Raw genomic sequence first — 12,258 nt, 5'->3', positions numbered from 1 at the left:
CTCCTCTGTCCGTGGGGTTTTCCAGGCAAGAATACTGGAGTGGGTTGCCGTGTCCTCCTCCAGGAGGTCTTCCTGACCCAGGGATCGAAGCTGGGTCTCTCATGCCTCTCTTGCATTGACAGGCGGGTTCTTTACCACTAGCGCCACTTGGGAAGTCCCATGGTGCTCACAGGTCGTGGAAATCCCAGCTGACCTCTTGCGGACCCAGCTGTGCTGGTGCAGAGGCAGCTGGGTGGGCCACGCTCACCTGGCAGGACAAGCCGACGTAGCCTGGGGGGCAGCGGCATTCCTCCACCTCCAGGGCCCGGGGTCCCTCGGAGAGGCCTGGCTGGGCGACCTCAAGGCTGACCCCGCTGATGCTGGCCGCCAATGGCATGGAGGAGAATGTAGCCCGGACCAGGAGTTCGTCCAGGTCAGCCAGCGCCATCAGGAGGTGTTCACGGGTGGCTGGCTGCCCATCGGGCCGGTGCCAGAATTCCTGGGTCGGGGGGACAACAGCAGATGAAGGTGAGGGCTTGGCCCTGCAGCACCCCCACCCCCAACCCCTGCCTCCTAGGCACTGGCTGAGGACAGTGAGCTGAGGACCAGGGTGGAATAAGAGGCAGGGGAAGCTGGTGTCAAAGCCGGGCTCCAAAGCAGGCTGGGGAGGGTCAGACACGGTGTGGCCAAGTGCCTCTCACCTCTCGGAAAACGACCTCGTAGCTCTTCCTCTCTGGGCCCTGCAGTGCTGGCTGGGAGGCTACCAGCATGATGTTGTTGCCCTGGGGAGACACCAGCAGAATTGGAGGGGAACCAAAGGGCTCTTGGGTACAGTAGGACCTCCCCCAGTCCCAGCCTCCCATCTCCCCAATCTCCCAAGCCCCTGTGCCCTAAGGAGTCAGGTACAGGCCCTGGAGCCGGGCCTCGGCCTCTGTAGTATCCAGACACACGGTGCAGTGGGGACATGCGCCTAACCAGGGGGTGGGTGCCGGGCCAGCTGAGCGCTGGACTGAAAGGGCAGACACATCAAGGATGCCCCCTGGCCTCTGCTGCCCCTCTTCTTCCCCCCTGGCGTGGAAGCCCCGTGCTCACCGTGATCTGGACGTCAGGGTCAGAGAGTGGGCTGCCTTGGGCCCCCGCTGTGTAGGACAGGGTGTATCGCAGCTTCCCGCCATAGGCCGCCACCTGCAAGAGGCAAGCCCTGCAGTCGCACCCTGACTCTGCCCTCCTCTGGGATCTGCGTGACCCAACAGGTGAGGGGGCGGAGGCTCAGAAGGCCTTTCTGCCCCTGTGCTGTCCCCCCAGCCAACCAGAGGCCCGTGGTCACCTAGCCGACTGGACACCATCAGTTCCCTCAGTCTCAGACCTGGGGGCAGCGTGCCCCTGAGAAGCCTCTATTCTGTCTTGTAGGTTCCCCCTTTCCCGCGGTCTCTTGATCCCAGCAAACAAGCTCTAAGTCCCTTCCAATAATGGAATTTCTCATAAAGCAGACAGGGGTAATGACCGTGAGCACCACGGGAGGGTGCAGAAGGCTCACAAGTTCTCAGCCACGGCAGGGGCGGCTGATGGCCCCTCAGAACTCCTGCCGTCTGGGTAGGCGGCTTCTGTTTGCTCAGAATCCATGTCCCCCATTTTTGCAAACTGCAGTCCTGGTTTCCTCCAGAGGAAGCTACGTCCTACGGGCAGGCTGTGTGGTTTGAGGGCCCGCCCGCTCCTCCTCTACAGGGGCGACCTGAGCCAGGCCTGGCCAGTCTGCATATTCCACCACTTCCCTTCTCTGCTCCATGAACCTGGCATGAACACGTGAACCTGGCATGTCCGCTCTGCTGGAACAGAAAAACTCCCCTGACTAGTCAGATGGGAAGCTAGAGGATGGTGCCAAGTGAGATAAAGTCCTAATGAGTCCCTGGATCCAGCCACGCCTGATACCAGATACCCTTGGGTTCTGTAGTTGCAGGAGCTGATAGATTCTTTGTTGCAGACAAGTCCACTAGACTTGGCCTTCCCACTGCTCACAACTGGAAGAGTCCCTCTGTTTGCTGCTGGGGGCTTCCCGCGTGAGCAGCCAAGACCCCAGCTCTGCCCCACACGACTTCCCTTTCTCTCTCTGCTTCCAGGGCAGATGTCTGGATCAACACCACACTGCGTCAGGCCTAGTCCATTTGTTCATTTGTGTTCATTCAGATGGTGGGCATCTATTTTATTTTTTTTTAATTTTAAAATCTTTAATTCTTACATGCGTTCCCAAACATGAACCCCCCTCCCACCTCCCCTCCCCATAACATCTCTCTGGGTCATCCCCATGCACCAGCCCCAAGCATGCTGTATCCTGCGTCAGACATAGACTGGCAATTCGATTCTTACATGATAGTATACATGTTAGAATTCCCATTCTCCCAAATCAGCCCACCCGCTCCCTCTCCCTCTGAGTCCAAAAGTCCGTTACACACATCTGTGTCTTTTTGCTGTCTTGCATACAGGGTTGTCATTGCCAGATGGCGAGCATCTAATAAACAGCTACTGACGACATGCCAGGCCCTGGGCTACGCAGGCCCTGAGGACGTTCTCCACAAGTTCAGGCTGAGGGAAGGATTTATGGGCATAACCAGATAACCATGAAACAGCTGCCTTCCCATTTTCTTTGGATGCCAGCAAGTTCACTGCTATGTCTAAGATCAAGCTACAGGCTGTAGAGGAGGGCAGCTAAGGGAGTAGGCTCTGTGGTCTAATACGGGGGTTCAAGTCCAGCTGTACTGTTTGAACAGCCTTGGACACGTCACTTAATTTCTCTGAGCCCAACTTGCCTCTCATGGAAATGGGAATAAAAATAATATTAATACATATGTTAAAAGGTAGAATGAGGATTAAGTAATAAAGGCCACATAAAGCCCTGCACTCAGCACAGAGTCGGCCGAGCCCACCGCCTCAATGCTAGCTGGCTCCTCTCTGAACTAGCTCCACGCTGGTTCCAGCAGATTTTTCCTATCTTCATTTCCCCCTGGACCAAACTGTCTTGTCTTCTTCTCTGAATGTTACTTTATTGCCTATTTTCTGTATTCTTAAAAGGCACCCTAAATCACTTTTGGAACAATACAAATACAAATGGCATGCTAGAACTTCCCCGGTGGTCCAGCAGTTAAGTGTCTGCCTGCCAGTGCAGGGGACGGTCCCTGCTCTGGAAAGATTCCACACGCTGTGGGGCAACTAAGCCAGTGGACCACAATTGCTGAGCCCGTGCTCTAGAGCCCCTACTCTGCAGCAGGAGAAGCCGGTACACAATACAGAGACCCTTGGAGAGCAAGGAGACCCAACCGGTCAGTCCTAAAGGAAATCAGTCCTGAATATTCCCTGGAAGGACTGATGCTGAAGCTGAAGCTCCAGTACTTTGGTCACCTGATGCACAGAGCTGACTCTTTGGAAAAGACCCTGATGCTGGGAAAGATCGAAGGCGGGAGGAGAAGGGGATGACAGAGGATGAGATGGTTGGATGGCATCATCAACTCAACGGACGTGAGTTTGAGCAAGCTCTGGGAGGTGGTGAAGGACAGGGAAGAAGCCTGGTTCGCTGCAGTCCATGGGGTCGCAAAGGGTTGGACACGACTGAGCGACGGAACGACAGCGATGCAGCACGTGGTAAGTACTTCATGCTCCCGAGTGAATAAATACCGCCCGGTAGCCAGGCCAGTGACCCGGGGACAGGGTAAAGGCAGACCAAAGAAGACGTGTCTTGCCTCCCGGTTCAGAGAGGGGCCTGTGGCTCGCTGAAGGGTAAGGGCTGGGCTGGGTCCAACCTCAGGACTGCTTGGGCCTGAGTGTGGAGCTCCGCTCTGGGATTTGGTCGACCCAACTGTGCCATGAAAGGTCTTGACAAGGGGCCCTCTGATGTTTCAAGATCTGATGACACCCCACCCACCCCTCTGCAAATCCTTGTTACCTTGTTCCCCAGGAAGGTTCTGGGCAGCTGCCAATAGTAGCGGCTTTCAGGAAGCAGAGGGAAGCCTTTGTAGGAGAGCGAGGACTACGACAGAAGGACAGGCGGTGAGAGCGGATGGAGCCGGCCAGGGGGCCAAGACGGCAGAGGCGGGCGACGGGTGAGCACAGAGCCACAGAGCCGGGAGGGAGGCCCGCCCCGCCCCCGCCCCCGCAGCAAGGCCCAGGCCCTGCCCTCTGGACCACTTGCTCCCCGCCAGTCTGGGACCGGCCGTGGTTTGGGTCGGTATCTGCTCCTATCTGGCACTGCGTCCCCTGTGGACCCCAGGATGATTGACGGGGCACCCCAGAGAACGTTTTTAAAATTTAGTGGCTATTCGGGTGTGGATTTAAAAATGCAAAACTAGCATAAGTGAGCTGGTGCAGGACTGGTGTAAAGAAAAACAACTGGAATAAATATCTGTCCAAGTAGGGTGCAGAAACGGGCAGAACTTGTGACGCTGGTTCAGCGACAACTGAAGTCTAGTACAACGTGGTGCTTGGGGGAGGGGTCCCTCGGTGGGTGACTTGGCACGTACCTGAGCGCCCACTGCAGAAGACAGAGAAGCAGAGAAGGCAGAGGAGGAGGAAGGGGAAGAGGAGGGGGAGGAGGGCGGAGCTGCTCGCAGAGCAGCTGCAGGCTGGGGATGGGGTGAGAGTCTCTGGGGAGGGGCTGGGGGGTGGGCAGCAAAGCTGGAGAGGAGCTGCCAGATTTCAGCATCCATCCGCCTTTGGGCCTCATCCACCTGGGACACCAGGAGAAGGGAGACGGAGGAGAGGAGCAGGGGGCCAGAAAGGACCCAGGGGGCCCCGGGCCCGCCCACTGCCCACTCCCGTTGCCTCTGTTCCCACACGTGGACGCCTGACGCTCCGCCTCCCGTCTCTGCTGCCCTTTCGCTCCTCGAGAGGCTGGTGCAGCCAACTGGGGGGGGCCCAGGCTATGGGGAGAAGCTCAGACAGTGGGTGACCTGACAAGAGACGGGGGCAGACAGCTCTGCCCAAGCTCGGGCTAGAGGGGTCGAAGGCAGGCCCAGGGCCATGTGTACTAGGGAGATGGCTCCCTGGGTCTCATGCTCCAGGCGGGCCATGGTAACCCGCCCAAGCCACTCGCAGCTCAGCAATGCCTCTCAAGGAACACTGCAGTGGTCCAGGCATCAGGCTGGGGCCTGGCCTGGGGCAAAGTGACTCGGGAAGGCCAGGGGCTCAGCCCCAAGCTCCTACTTGGAACTCTGCTCTCTGGGTTCCTCCCCGGGGCCCTGGACGCAGCCGCTCCCCGGGCGGGCCTTCAGTTACCTGTGAGAGCTGCTGTGCCCGGCCCTTTCCCTGTGGGGGCCCCAGGATTCTCCCAGTGGTCATGGCTGCCCGCAACTGCTCCTCTGAGAGGGACGTGCGGTTCTGATGGGCAGAGGGCACAGGCCAGCTCAGGACCACCCCCCCGCGCCCACCCAGAGCCCCAGAGCTGGAGCCCTGGGGAGCGTCCTCTCCCCATGGACATGGCGGCCAGGAAGGCCCACCCGGGCTGGGGAGCAAGATGCATGCGCGGCTCTGCAGGCTGGCACACAGAGGTTCACTCCAGGCCGCAGGAGCGCTGTCCACACAGAGGGCTGATGGAGGCTGCTTGGGAGGCAGTGCTGGGGTAGCCCGGTGGGCCAGGGGCCGCCAGCTGGTGTCCCTGCCTACCAGCCAGCACTCTGGCCACAGACGGCGGCACTGGGACCCGAGCATACAGGGGAAGCACCCTCCCGGCTCTCACTCCTGACATCGCAGGGCTTGAGTGCAGCCCTGCCCCGGCTGTGGGCCATCCGGCACCACCTGGGCCCATGTGTGCCCACATTGCCTGGAGTGCCGGGCATCTCCCCATGCGGGGCGGAGGGTGTCCAAGAACACATCATGCCCAGGTCACATCATGATCACACCACTCAGATCGCAGGCCTACCTGGTGAGCCCGTCGCAGCCGAGCAAAATATGCCTCCCTCTGTGGGGCACAGGGAAATGCCAGGACAGGGCGTTAGAGAGAGACCAGGGAGAGAGAGAGAGAGCAAGGTCTGGGAGCTGCAGGGAGGCAGACACCGTGGCCAGGAAAGGAAGAGAAGGGAGAAGAGACTAGAAGGAAGCCAGTCCTGGGAGGAGTCCGGGATCCATGAGTCTGTCCAAGCAGGGACAGAGCAGCCTCAGAACCGTCTGTCCTAAGTGTCCCTGACTTTCCTAGGACCCTGGACTTGGGGACACATCTGCTTGAACGCCGGCTTCAACCAGCAGGCAACGCCTGAACCAAGACCCGCTTTCCCTGGGTGTGGCCAGGTGGCCTGGACTGCTCATGGAGCGCATTTAGGTGGCCACCCTGGAGTCCACCCCAAGAACCTGAGCCCCACAGCACCTCCCTCACCATCGTCCCATCATCTCTGCACTAGGCCATGACTCCGCAGGAGCCAAGCCTGTGAGCACCCTGTGACTACTGCGGTATTTAAGGGTGGCCTCTGAGCTGGCTGGGTAAAGAATCCGCCTGCAGTGCGGAAGACCTGGCTTCGATCTCTGGGTTGGGAAGATCCCCTGGAGAAGGGAAAGGCTGCCCACTTCCGTTTTCTGGCCTGGAGAATTCCACCGACTGTATAGTCCATGGGGTCGCAAAGACTCGGACACAACTGAGTGACTTTCACTTTCACTTTTTCTGAGCTGGTTTGCATCCCAGCATTGCCATCTTCAGGCTGTAGGAGCCCAGGCAAGTTCCCTAACCTCTCACCCCAGTTTCCTCATTAATGCAAAAGGGCAGCAGTTGTCCTTAGCTCATAAGTTGTGACTTTCGACCTGTACTGGGTTGGCCGAAACATCTTTCCATAACATTTTACAGAAAAACCAAATGAGTTTTCTGGCCGACCCGATACAAGGGCTCACAACTGCACCCAGCACAGGAGAAGAGCTCAAAAACATGACCTATGATAAGAACACCCAACACCAAGCACAGGGCGAATTCCGCAGGAGCGAATGAATGAAACTGAAACCGCGTCTCATTTGTCCTTGTGTTGCCCAGGGCCTCGCCCAGGACCTGCTGGTTGACTAACTGTGCGAAAGGTAATAATCATTAACTGGCGAGCACTTACTATGTGCCAGAAACGAGCTCTCATCCGCCGAGCTGCCCTGGAGCTGAGGTTTATCACCAGGCAACCCAGGGCTGGGTTGAGACCTGTCTGACTCCCAAAGGCAGCAGCCACGATGTGGCTGTCGCCTGCCCGCCGGCCCACGCCGCTCTGAGGCCAGCTCGTGTCTGCATCCCTGCTGCCCAGGGCCTGGCTCAGAGCTGGCGATCGGGGAGGGTGGTCTGCCAGGCCCTGCAGCGCGTCCCACCTTGTCTCCCTGGTACGTCTCCGGGAGCTGCCAGTAGAAGGACTCGTGGCCAAGCTGGGCAAAGTTGCCAAAAGAGAGCTGGGTGCCCTCAGGCACGGGTTCCACAGTGAAGCCTCCAGTCAAGCGGCTGTTTCGCTGCGGGTTCACCAGGGCAAAGCCTTGGAAGTCCCCGGGGGCAAAGCGGGTGGAGATCTGATGGCAGAAAAAGGATGGGAGGTCAGTCTGGGCCCCAGGGAGGCTCCTGGGTTGGGGAGGGGCACGGGAGGGCCCTGGAGTGGAGAATGGGGGCCTGGTAAAATCGGGGCTGGGACACAAGTCACGGAGGGGATGGAGACCATGTCTGGGAGGAGGAGGGAAGGCTGGGATAGGGGCTGACCTGAGCAATAGTGGGGCAGTGGGGGGCCTGAGGGGGAGCGGCGGGGGTGGCTGGGACCTGCGCTTACGTGGGCAGTGATGGAGGCATGGGAATGGGGATCGGCACCAGTGATGAGCCAGGAGAGGCAGGCAGCAGGCCCCCCTGGGCTAAGGGCGCGTCCGGGCTCTTACCAGCTGGCGAGTGTAGGAGGAGCTGGCGCACTGCTGGGTGACACCCATGCAGAAGCAGGGCAGGCAGCCGTCCGGGTTGCTGGCGCTCAGGTGGAAGTGGTGGGGCCGGCACTGGCTGCAGGTGAGGCCTTCCACTTGGGCCTGCAGGATGCACAGAAAGGTGGGTGGGGAGCCTGGATGGGTCTCTTGAACGGCTGGCAGCCTTTGAGGCCAGTCTTCCCAGCCGTTTCCAGGGGTTCGGGGGGGCCCCTGCTGCCCCCAGGCCGAGGCCCCAGCTCCCATCGGATGCTGCCTGACACCTCAAGCCCCGAGCAGGGGGGCAGGGGCCCAGGGACAGCCCTGAAGGCTGGGCAGCAGGGAAGGCCCGGCGGCCGTCCTGGCTGCGAGCCGGGGCCTCGTGGAGGGCAGGGGTTGGGACTGACCTTGCACTGGCACTGCCCAGCAGCGTCACACTGGTCGCTGACGCTGCCCTGGGGGTCACAGCCACAACCGATCTGCTCCGGCAACTGGCCGTCGCTTCCTAAGGGGGAGGGAAGCCGCCACAGCTGGAACCCCAAGCCTACCATGAAGCATCCCCATTTCCGCCGCCCTCCGGGCATCACACTCCACCCGAGCGAACGAGTGTTTGCTTCTGAACACCCGCCACGTGCAGGTATCAGACACATTCACAGACACCCTCTGGGGTGGGTGGGCCTTTTATGACCCCCATTTTATTTATTTATTTATTTATTTATTTTATGACCTCCATTTTAAAAAGACGCCGAGGTTCGCAGAGGTGAAGTCCCATTCCCTTTGTTGAAGGAGAACAAAGGCTCTGTCCTAGCTCCATGCCCAAGTCGGCCAGATCCCCAAAGCCTCCCCAAGCCTACTCACTTTGACAGTGCTGGCCCTGGCTGGGGTTGCCGTAATAACCTGGTGCACACCTGCGGTGAGAGAAGGTGCTGGGTGAGTGGAGGAAGACTCACTGGGCTGTGCTGGGGGCCCTGTACTGGATTCAGTGATCTCCGAGTGCTGGACAAACCAATTAGCCTACCTCACCCACTGCACAGATGGAGAAGTACTGGGGAGAAGAGGGGCAGGGACAGGCCACAGGCCATGGAACCAGTGAGATCAGCAGGGTCAGGCCTCGAACCCAGGACTTCCAGCAAGAATGAGGGGTTTCTGGGAAGACTTTGGCCTCACTGGGGATGGGAGTGTTGGGAGGTGGGGGTGAACTGCAGGTCGAGATCTCTGAGGGCCTCAAATGCCAGGCAAAACGTTCAGGCTCTTGGGAGTGGGCGTGGGGGCGCTGACTGTCCCCTGGGGGCCTGTGTGAGGCAGAGTTGGGGGCTTCTGCTCCCTCCTGCTCAGGAGAGCTGGGCCCAGCCCACTTCCAGGGGCAGTTCCCCCTGCAAACTCCCGACTCTGCCCACGCCCGCCTCACCTCTCACAGTGACGCCCGCTGTGGCCTGGGGAACACGCATCGCAGGTGGGGTGGCCGTCTGTGTCCAGAAAGCAAGTGTGGGTGGCTCTGCGGAGGTAGGGGGCGAATTTCCAGTTAGAAGGTCAGCAGCTCTTCCTTTGGGCCCAGGGTGGGAGGGTGAGGAGGAGGGGCCACTTGAATTAACACCTCCTGAGAGCCAGCTATGTGCCAGGGTCTGCACTAAGAGTTCCGTGGCTTCATCTCAGGCTCATAGTAGGGGCCAAGGTGTGTGTGTGTTGGGAGGGTAATGGGGGGGGGGTACATCATTATGCCCATTTCACAGGTGAGGAAGTTGAGGCCTAGAGAGGGAAGTGTATCTCATACAAAGTGACACCGTGAGGAAGCGGTAAGGCCAGGGTTTAACCACTGCCTCTCAGGAGGGCCTGGGAAGAAGGGAACCTGGGACAGAGCAATGGACATTTCGGGAAGGGCAGGTGCAGGCAGGGGCTGGACGCACTGGCCGGCAGCGGGCGCTCCGTGGCAGGGGCACGGCTGGCAGTCGTGTGGTGTCCCACGCTGGGCGTCCCCGTAGTACCCGGGCTGGCACTGCTCACACCGGGGGCCCTCTGTATGGTGCTGACATTCCTGGGGCAGGCAGACAGTGGGGCTGAGGCTGGGCCCCTGGAGGCCACAGACGCCTGGGGTAGGAGGGAAAGGGGTGGGGCTCACCTGGCAGGCGCCTGTCTCGGGCTCGCAGACCTCGGTGTGGCCGTGACAGCTGCAGCGTTCACAGGTGCCCAGGTAGAGGCCGCTGGGCATGCGTGTGTAGCCTGTGTCACAGTCCTGGGCACAGCCAGAGGGGCTTCCTCAGGGTCTGCTCTGGGTCGGGACCGCCGGATGGCCGGGGTGGGCTTGGGGAGGTGGGAGAGCTAAAGGAGGAGCCAGAGCACCACCGTGGAGGGGGCTGGCTGGACAGGTGGGTGGGGCCCGGGCTCACCTGGCAGGACGGACCACGGTACCCAGGCGGGCAGGCACACTGCTCCACCTCCAGCGCAGGGTCCTGGCCGGTGTCCTCAGGCACGGCCACGTCCATGCTGATGCCGGAGACCCTGGGGGTGACACGACCCCGGAGTGAATGAGCACTCCCGCTGCACCTATGTGCAGTCCCCGGGGTCCTACCCGTGATCACCTCGCTACTCCTCCTGGCAGCCCTGCCGCGATGCTGCTGGGGCCCCGCCCAACTCTCTCTACCTGGTGTCCATCCCTCAGCAGCTGCAAGGACTGTGGCAAAGGGCTTATACCCGAAACTTTCTTCAGGGAGTGAGCCTTCCTCACCAGGAGAGGTCCCACCAACCTACTCCCTTAGGGGGACCAATGACAGACTTGCCCAGGGTACAAAGGCCCCTCTGGCTCATGCAGGATGACTCTGCAGGGCTCTGTGGTGATGAGACCCAAGCTGGTCTCTATCTGAAACCGCTCCCTTGCTGGCCACTTCCTCCTCCTGTCTCCCTTCCTCCCAGGTTCTCCTTGCCAATGACTTAAATCCCCATCTCTGGCTTTGCTCCTTGGGAGCTCCACCTCAGAGAAGCCTCATGGCAGAGGAAGTATAATCTCCGTTTTGTTGCTGTTGTTGTTTAGTTGCTAAGTCGTGTCCTACTCTTTTGCGACCCCATGAACTGTAGCCTGCCAGGCTCCTCTGTCCACGGGATTTCCCAGGCAAGAATACTGGAGCAGGTTGCCATTTCCTTCTGCAGGGGAGCTTCCCGATCCAGGGATTGAACCTGCGTCTCCTGCATTGGCAGGCAGGTTCTTTACCACTGAGCCACCAGGGAAGCCCTACCATCTACATTTCACAGATGAGAAAATGAGGCACAAAAAGGCTGCAGAGCCGGAAAGAGGCAGAGCTGGCAGTCCGCCTGCCTCGCATTGCACCGCTGAGCCTGGAGCCACCCCCAGTCCCTTCCTGCCCTCCCGCCCTGGCCCCGGACACCTGCTCTCAGCTGGCCGCTGGGTGTGGGATGCCTGGACCAGGAGGCTGTCGATGTCCGCTAATGCCATCAGCAGGTGCTCCCGCGTGGCCGGCTGCCCGTCAGGCCGCTGCCACGCTTGCTGCCAAAGAAACAGCTTATGGGCTGCAGTCCCTGACATCCGGATGCCCCTGAGTGAGGGGCGCAGGGAGCCCCCCTGGAGGTCTCCTGGGACCAGAGCTGCTCACCTCCCAGAAGGGCACGGTGAAGGTGCTAGGCTGGCCGGAGCTAGGCTCCTGGGAGGTGTGGTGCTCCAAGATGATGTTATTGCCCTGCAGGACCACCAGCGGCTGCCCATGCAGGGGCGCAGAGCCAGGCTGGGGCCGCTGGGTCACCGTAAAGCGCAGCTCTCCGCCATAGGAGGTCACCTGGGACCCAAGGGGGAAGGCACTCAGCTGGGGCCCCCATCCTGGGGTCCTGCCGCTGCTCGGGCCATAGCCTCTTCCTCAAAGGCCCCAGGCAGCCCCTGCCCACCTTGTCCCCCAGGAAGCGTGGAGGGAGGCTCCAGAAGTAGGGCCCAGGTGGCAGGCTGTGGAAGGAGGAGAAGACCAGTTCCCCGGGCGAGGGTGACGAGATGCCCTCGCTGACATTGTGGGTGCCCGTGGGGTTGGTCAGGCTGAACCGAGTGGGCTCCTCGGAGGCCCCCAGCACCTGGTAGAGGCGGGAGAAGAGGCCGGGATGGGGGCCGTGGCCTGCCACTTGGCCCTGGGTCCACCCATCCCTGGGCTCGGCGGGCCCGCCCGCCTGGCCAGCCCCGCCCCTCGCCTAGGTACCTGGGCACGGCGCCAGGAGGAGCTGGTGCACTGGCGACTGACGCCCATGCAGAAGCACTTGAGGCAGCCGTCGGGGTTGCGGGCGCTCAGGTGGAAAGAGCCGGCCACACACTCGTTGCAAAGGCGCCCCACCACGTTGTTCTGCAGGGACAGAGCTGGGAGCTGCAGGGTGGCCCACGGGAGGCGGGGGGGGGGGTGGGGTGGGGCGAGGGGGAGTGGG

The 12,258-nt window shown here is 60.7% G+C and overlaps 1 protein-coding gene across 6 annotated transcripts in view; it reads right to left on the bottom strand.

Moving 5' to 3' along the window:
* HSPG2 (heparan sulfate proteoglycan 2) overlaps nt 1-12,258 on the bottom strand; it is a 110,955-nt gene that overhangs the window by 42,226 nt on the left and 56,471 nt on the right. For 3 of the 6 annotated variants that reach the window (XM_042244606.1, XM_042244607.1, XM_042244608.1), the window contains 19 exons: nt 12,039-12,179; nt 11,740-11,916; nt 11,454-11,633; nt 11,229-11,347; nt 10,236-10,347; nt 9,968-10,081; nt 9,756-9,883; nt 9,260-9,346; nt 8,710-8,759; nt 8,259-8,356; nt 7,837-7,977; nt 7,291-7,482; nt 5,885-5,923; nt 5,242-5,343; nt 4,488-4,694; nt 3,914-3,997; nt 1,072-1,164; nt 681-761; nt 248-478 (listed from right to left, as the gene is read on the bottom strand). In XM_042244606.1, the coding sequence (XP_042100540.1) occupies nt 248-478; nt 681-761; nt 1,072-1,164; nt 3,914-3,997; nt 4,488-4,694; nt 5,242-5,343; nt 5,885-5,923; nt 7,291-7,482; nt 7,837-7,977; nt 8,259-8,356; nt 8,710-8,759; nt 9,260-9,346; nt 9,756-9,883; nt 9,968-10,081; nt 10,236-10,347; nt 11,229-11,347; nt 11,454-11,633; nt 11,740-11,916; nt 12,039-12,179 (2,376 nt within the window). The remainder of the gene's footprint in view (nt 1-247; nt 479-680; nt 762-1,071; nt 1,165-3,913; nt 3,998-4,487; nt 4,695-5,241; nt 5,344-5,884; nt 5,924-7,290; nt 7,483-7,836; nt 7,978-8,258; nt 8,357-8,709; nt 8,760-9,259; nt 9,347-9,755; nt 9,884-9,967; nt 10,082-10,235; nt 10,348-11,228; nt 11,348-11,453; nt 11,634-11,739; nt 11,917-12,038; nt 12,180-12,258) is intronic. The other 3 variants (XM_042244609.1, XM_027965547.2, XM_042244610.1) reach the window with 1 other exon arrangement.

Source organism: Ovis aries, chromosome 2, assembly GCF_016772045.2.
Source record: "Ovis aries strain OAR_USU_Benz2616 breed Rambouillet chromosome 2, ARS-UI_Ramb_v3.0, whole genome shotgun sequence".
NCBI lineage: Eukaryota > Metazoa > Chordata > Mammalia > Artiodactyla > Bovidae > Ovis > Ovis aries.
Note: the sequence above shows the minus strand (reverse complement) of the source record. Positions and strands in the feature narration are given on the sequence as shown.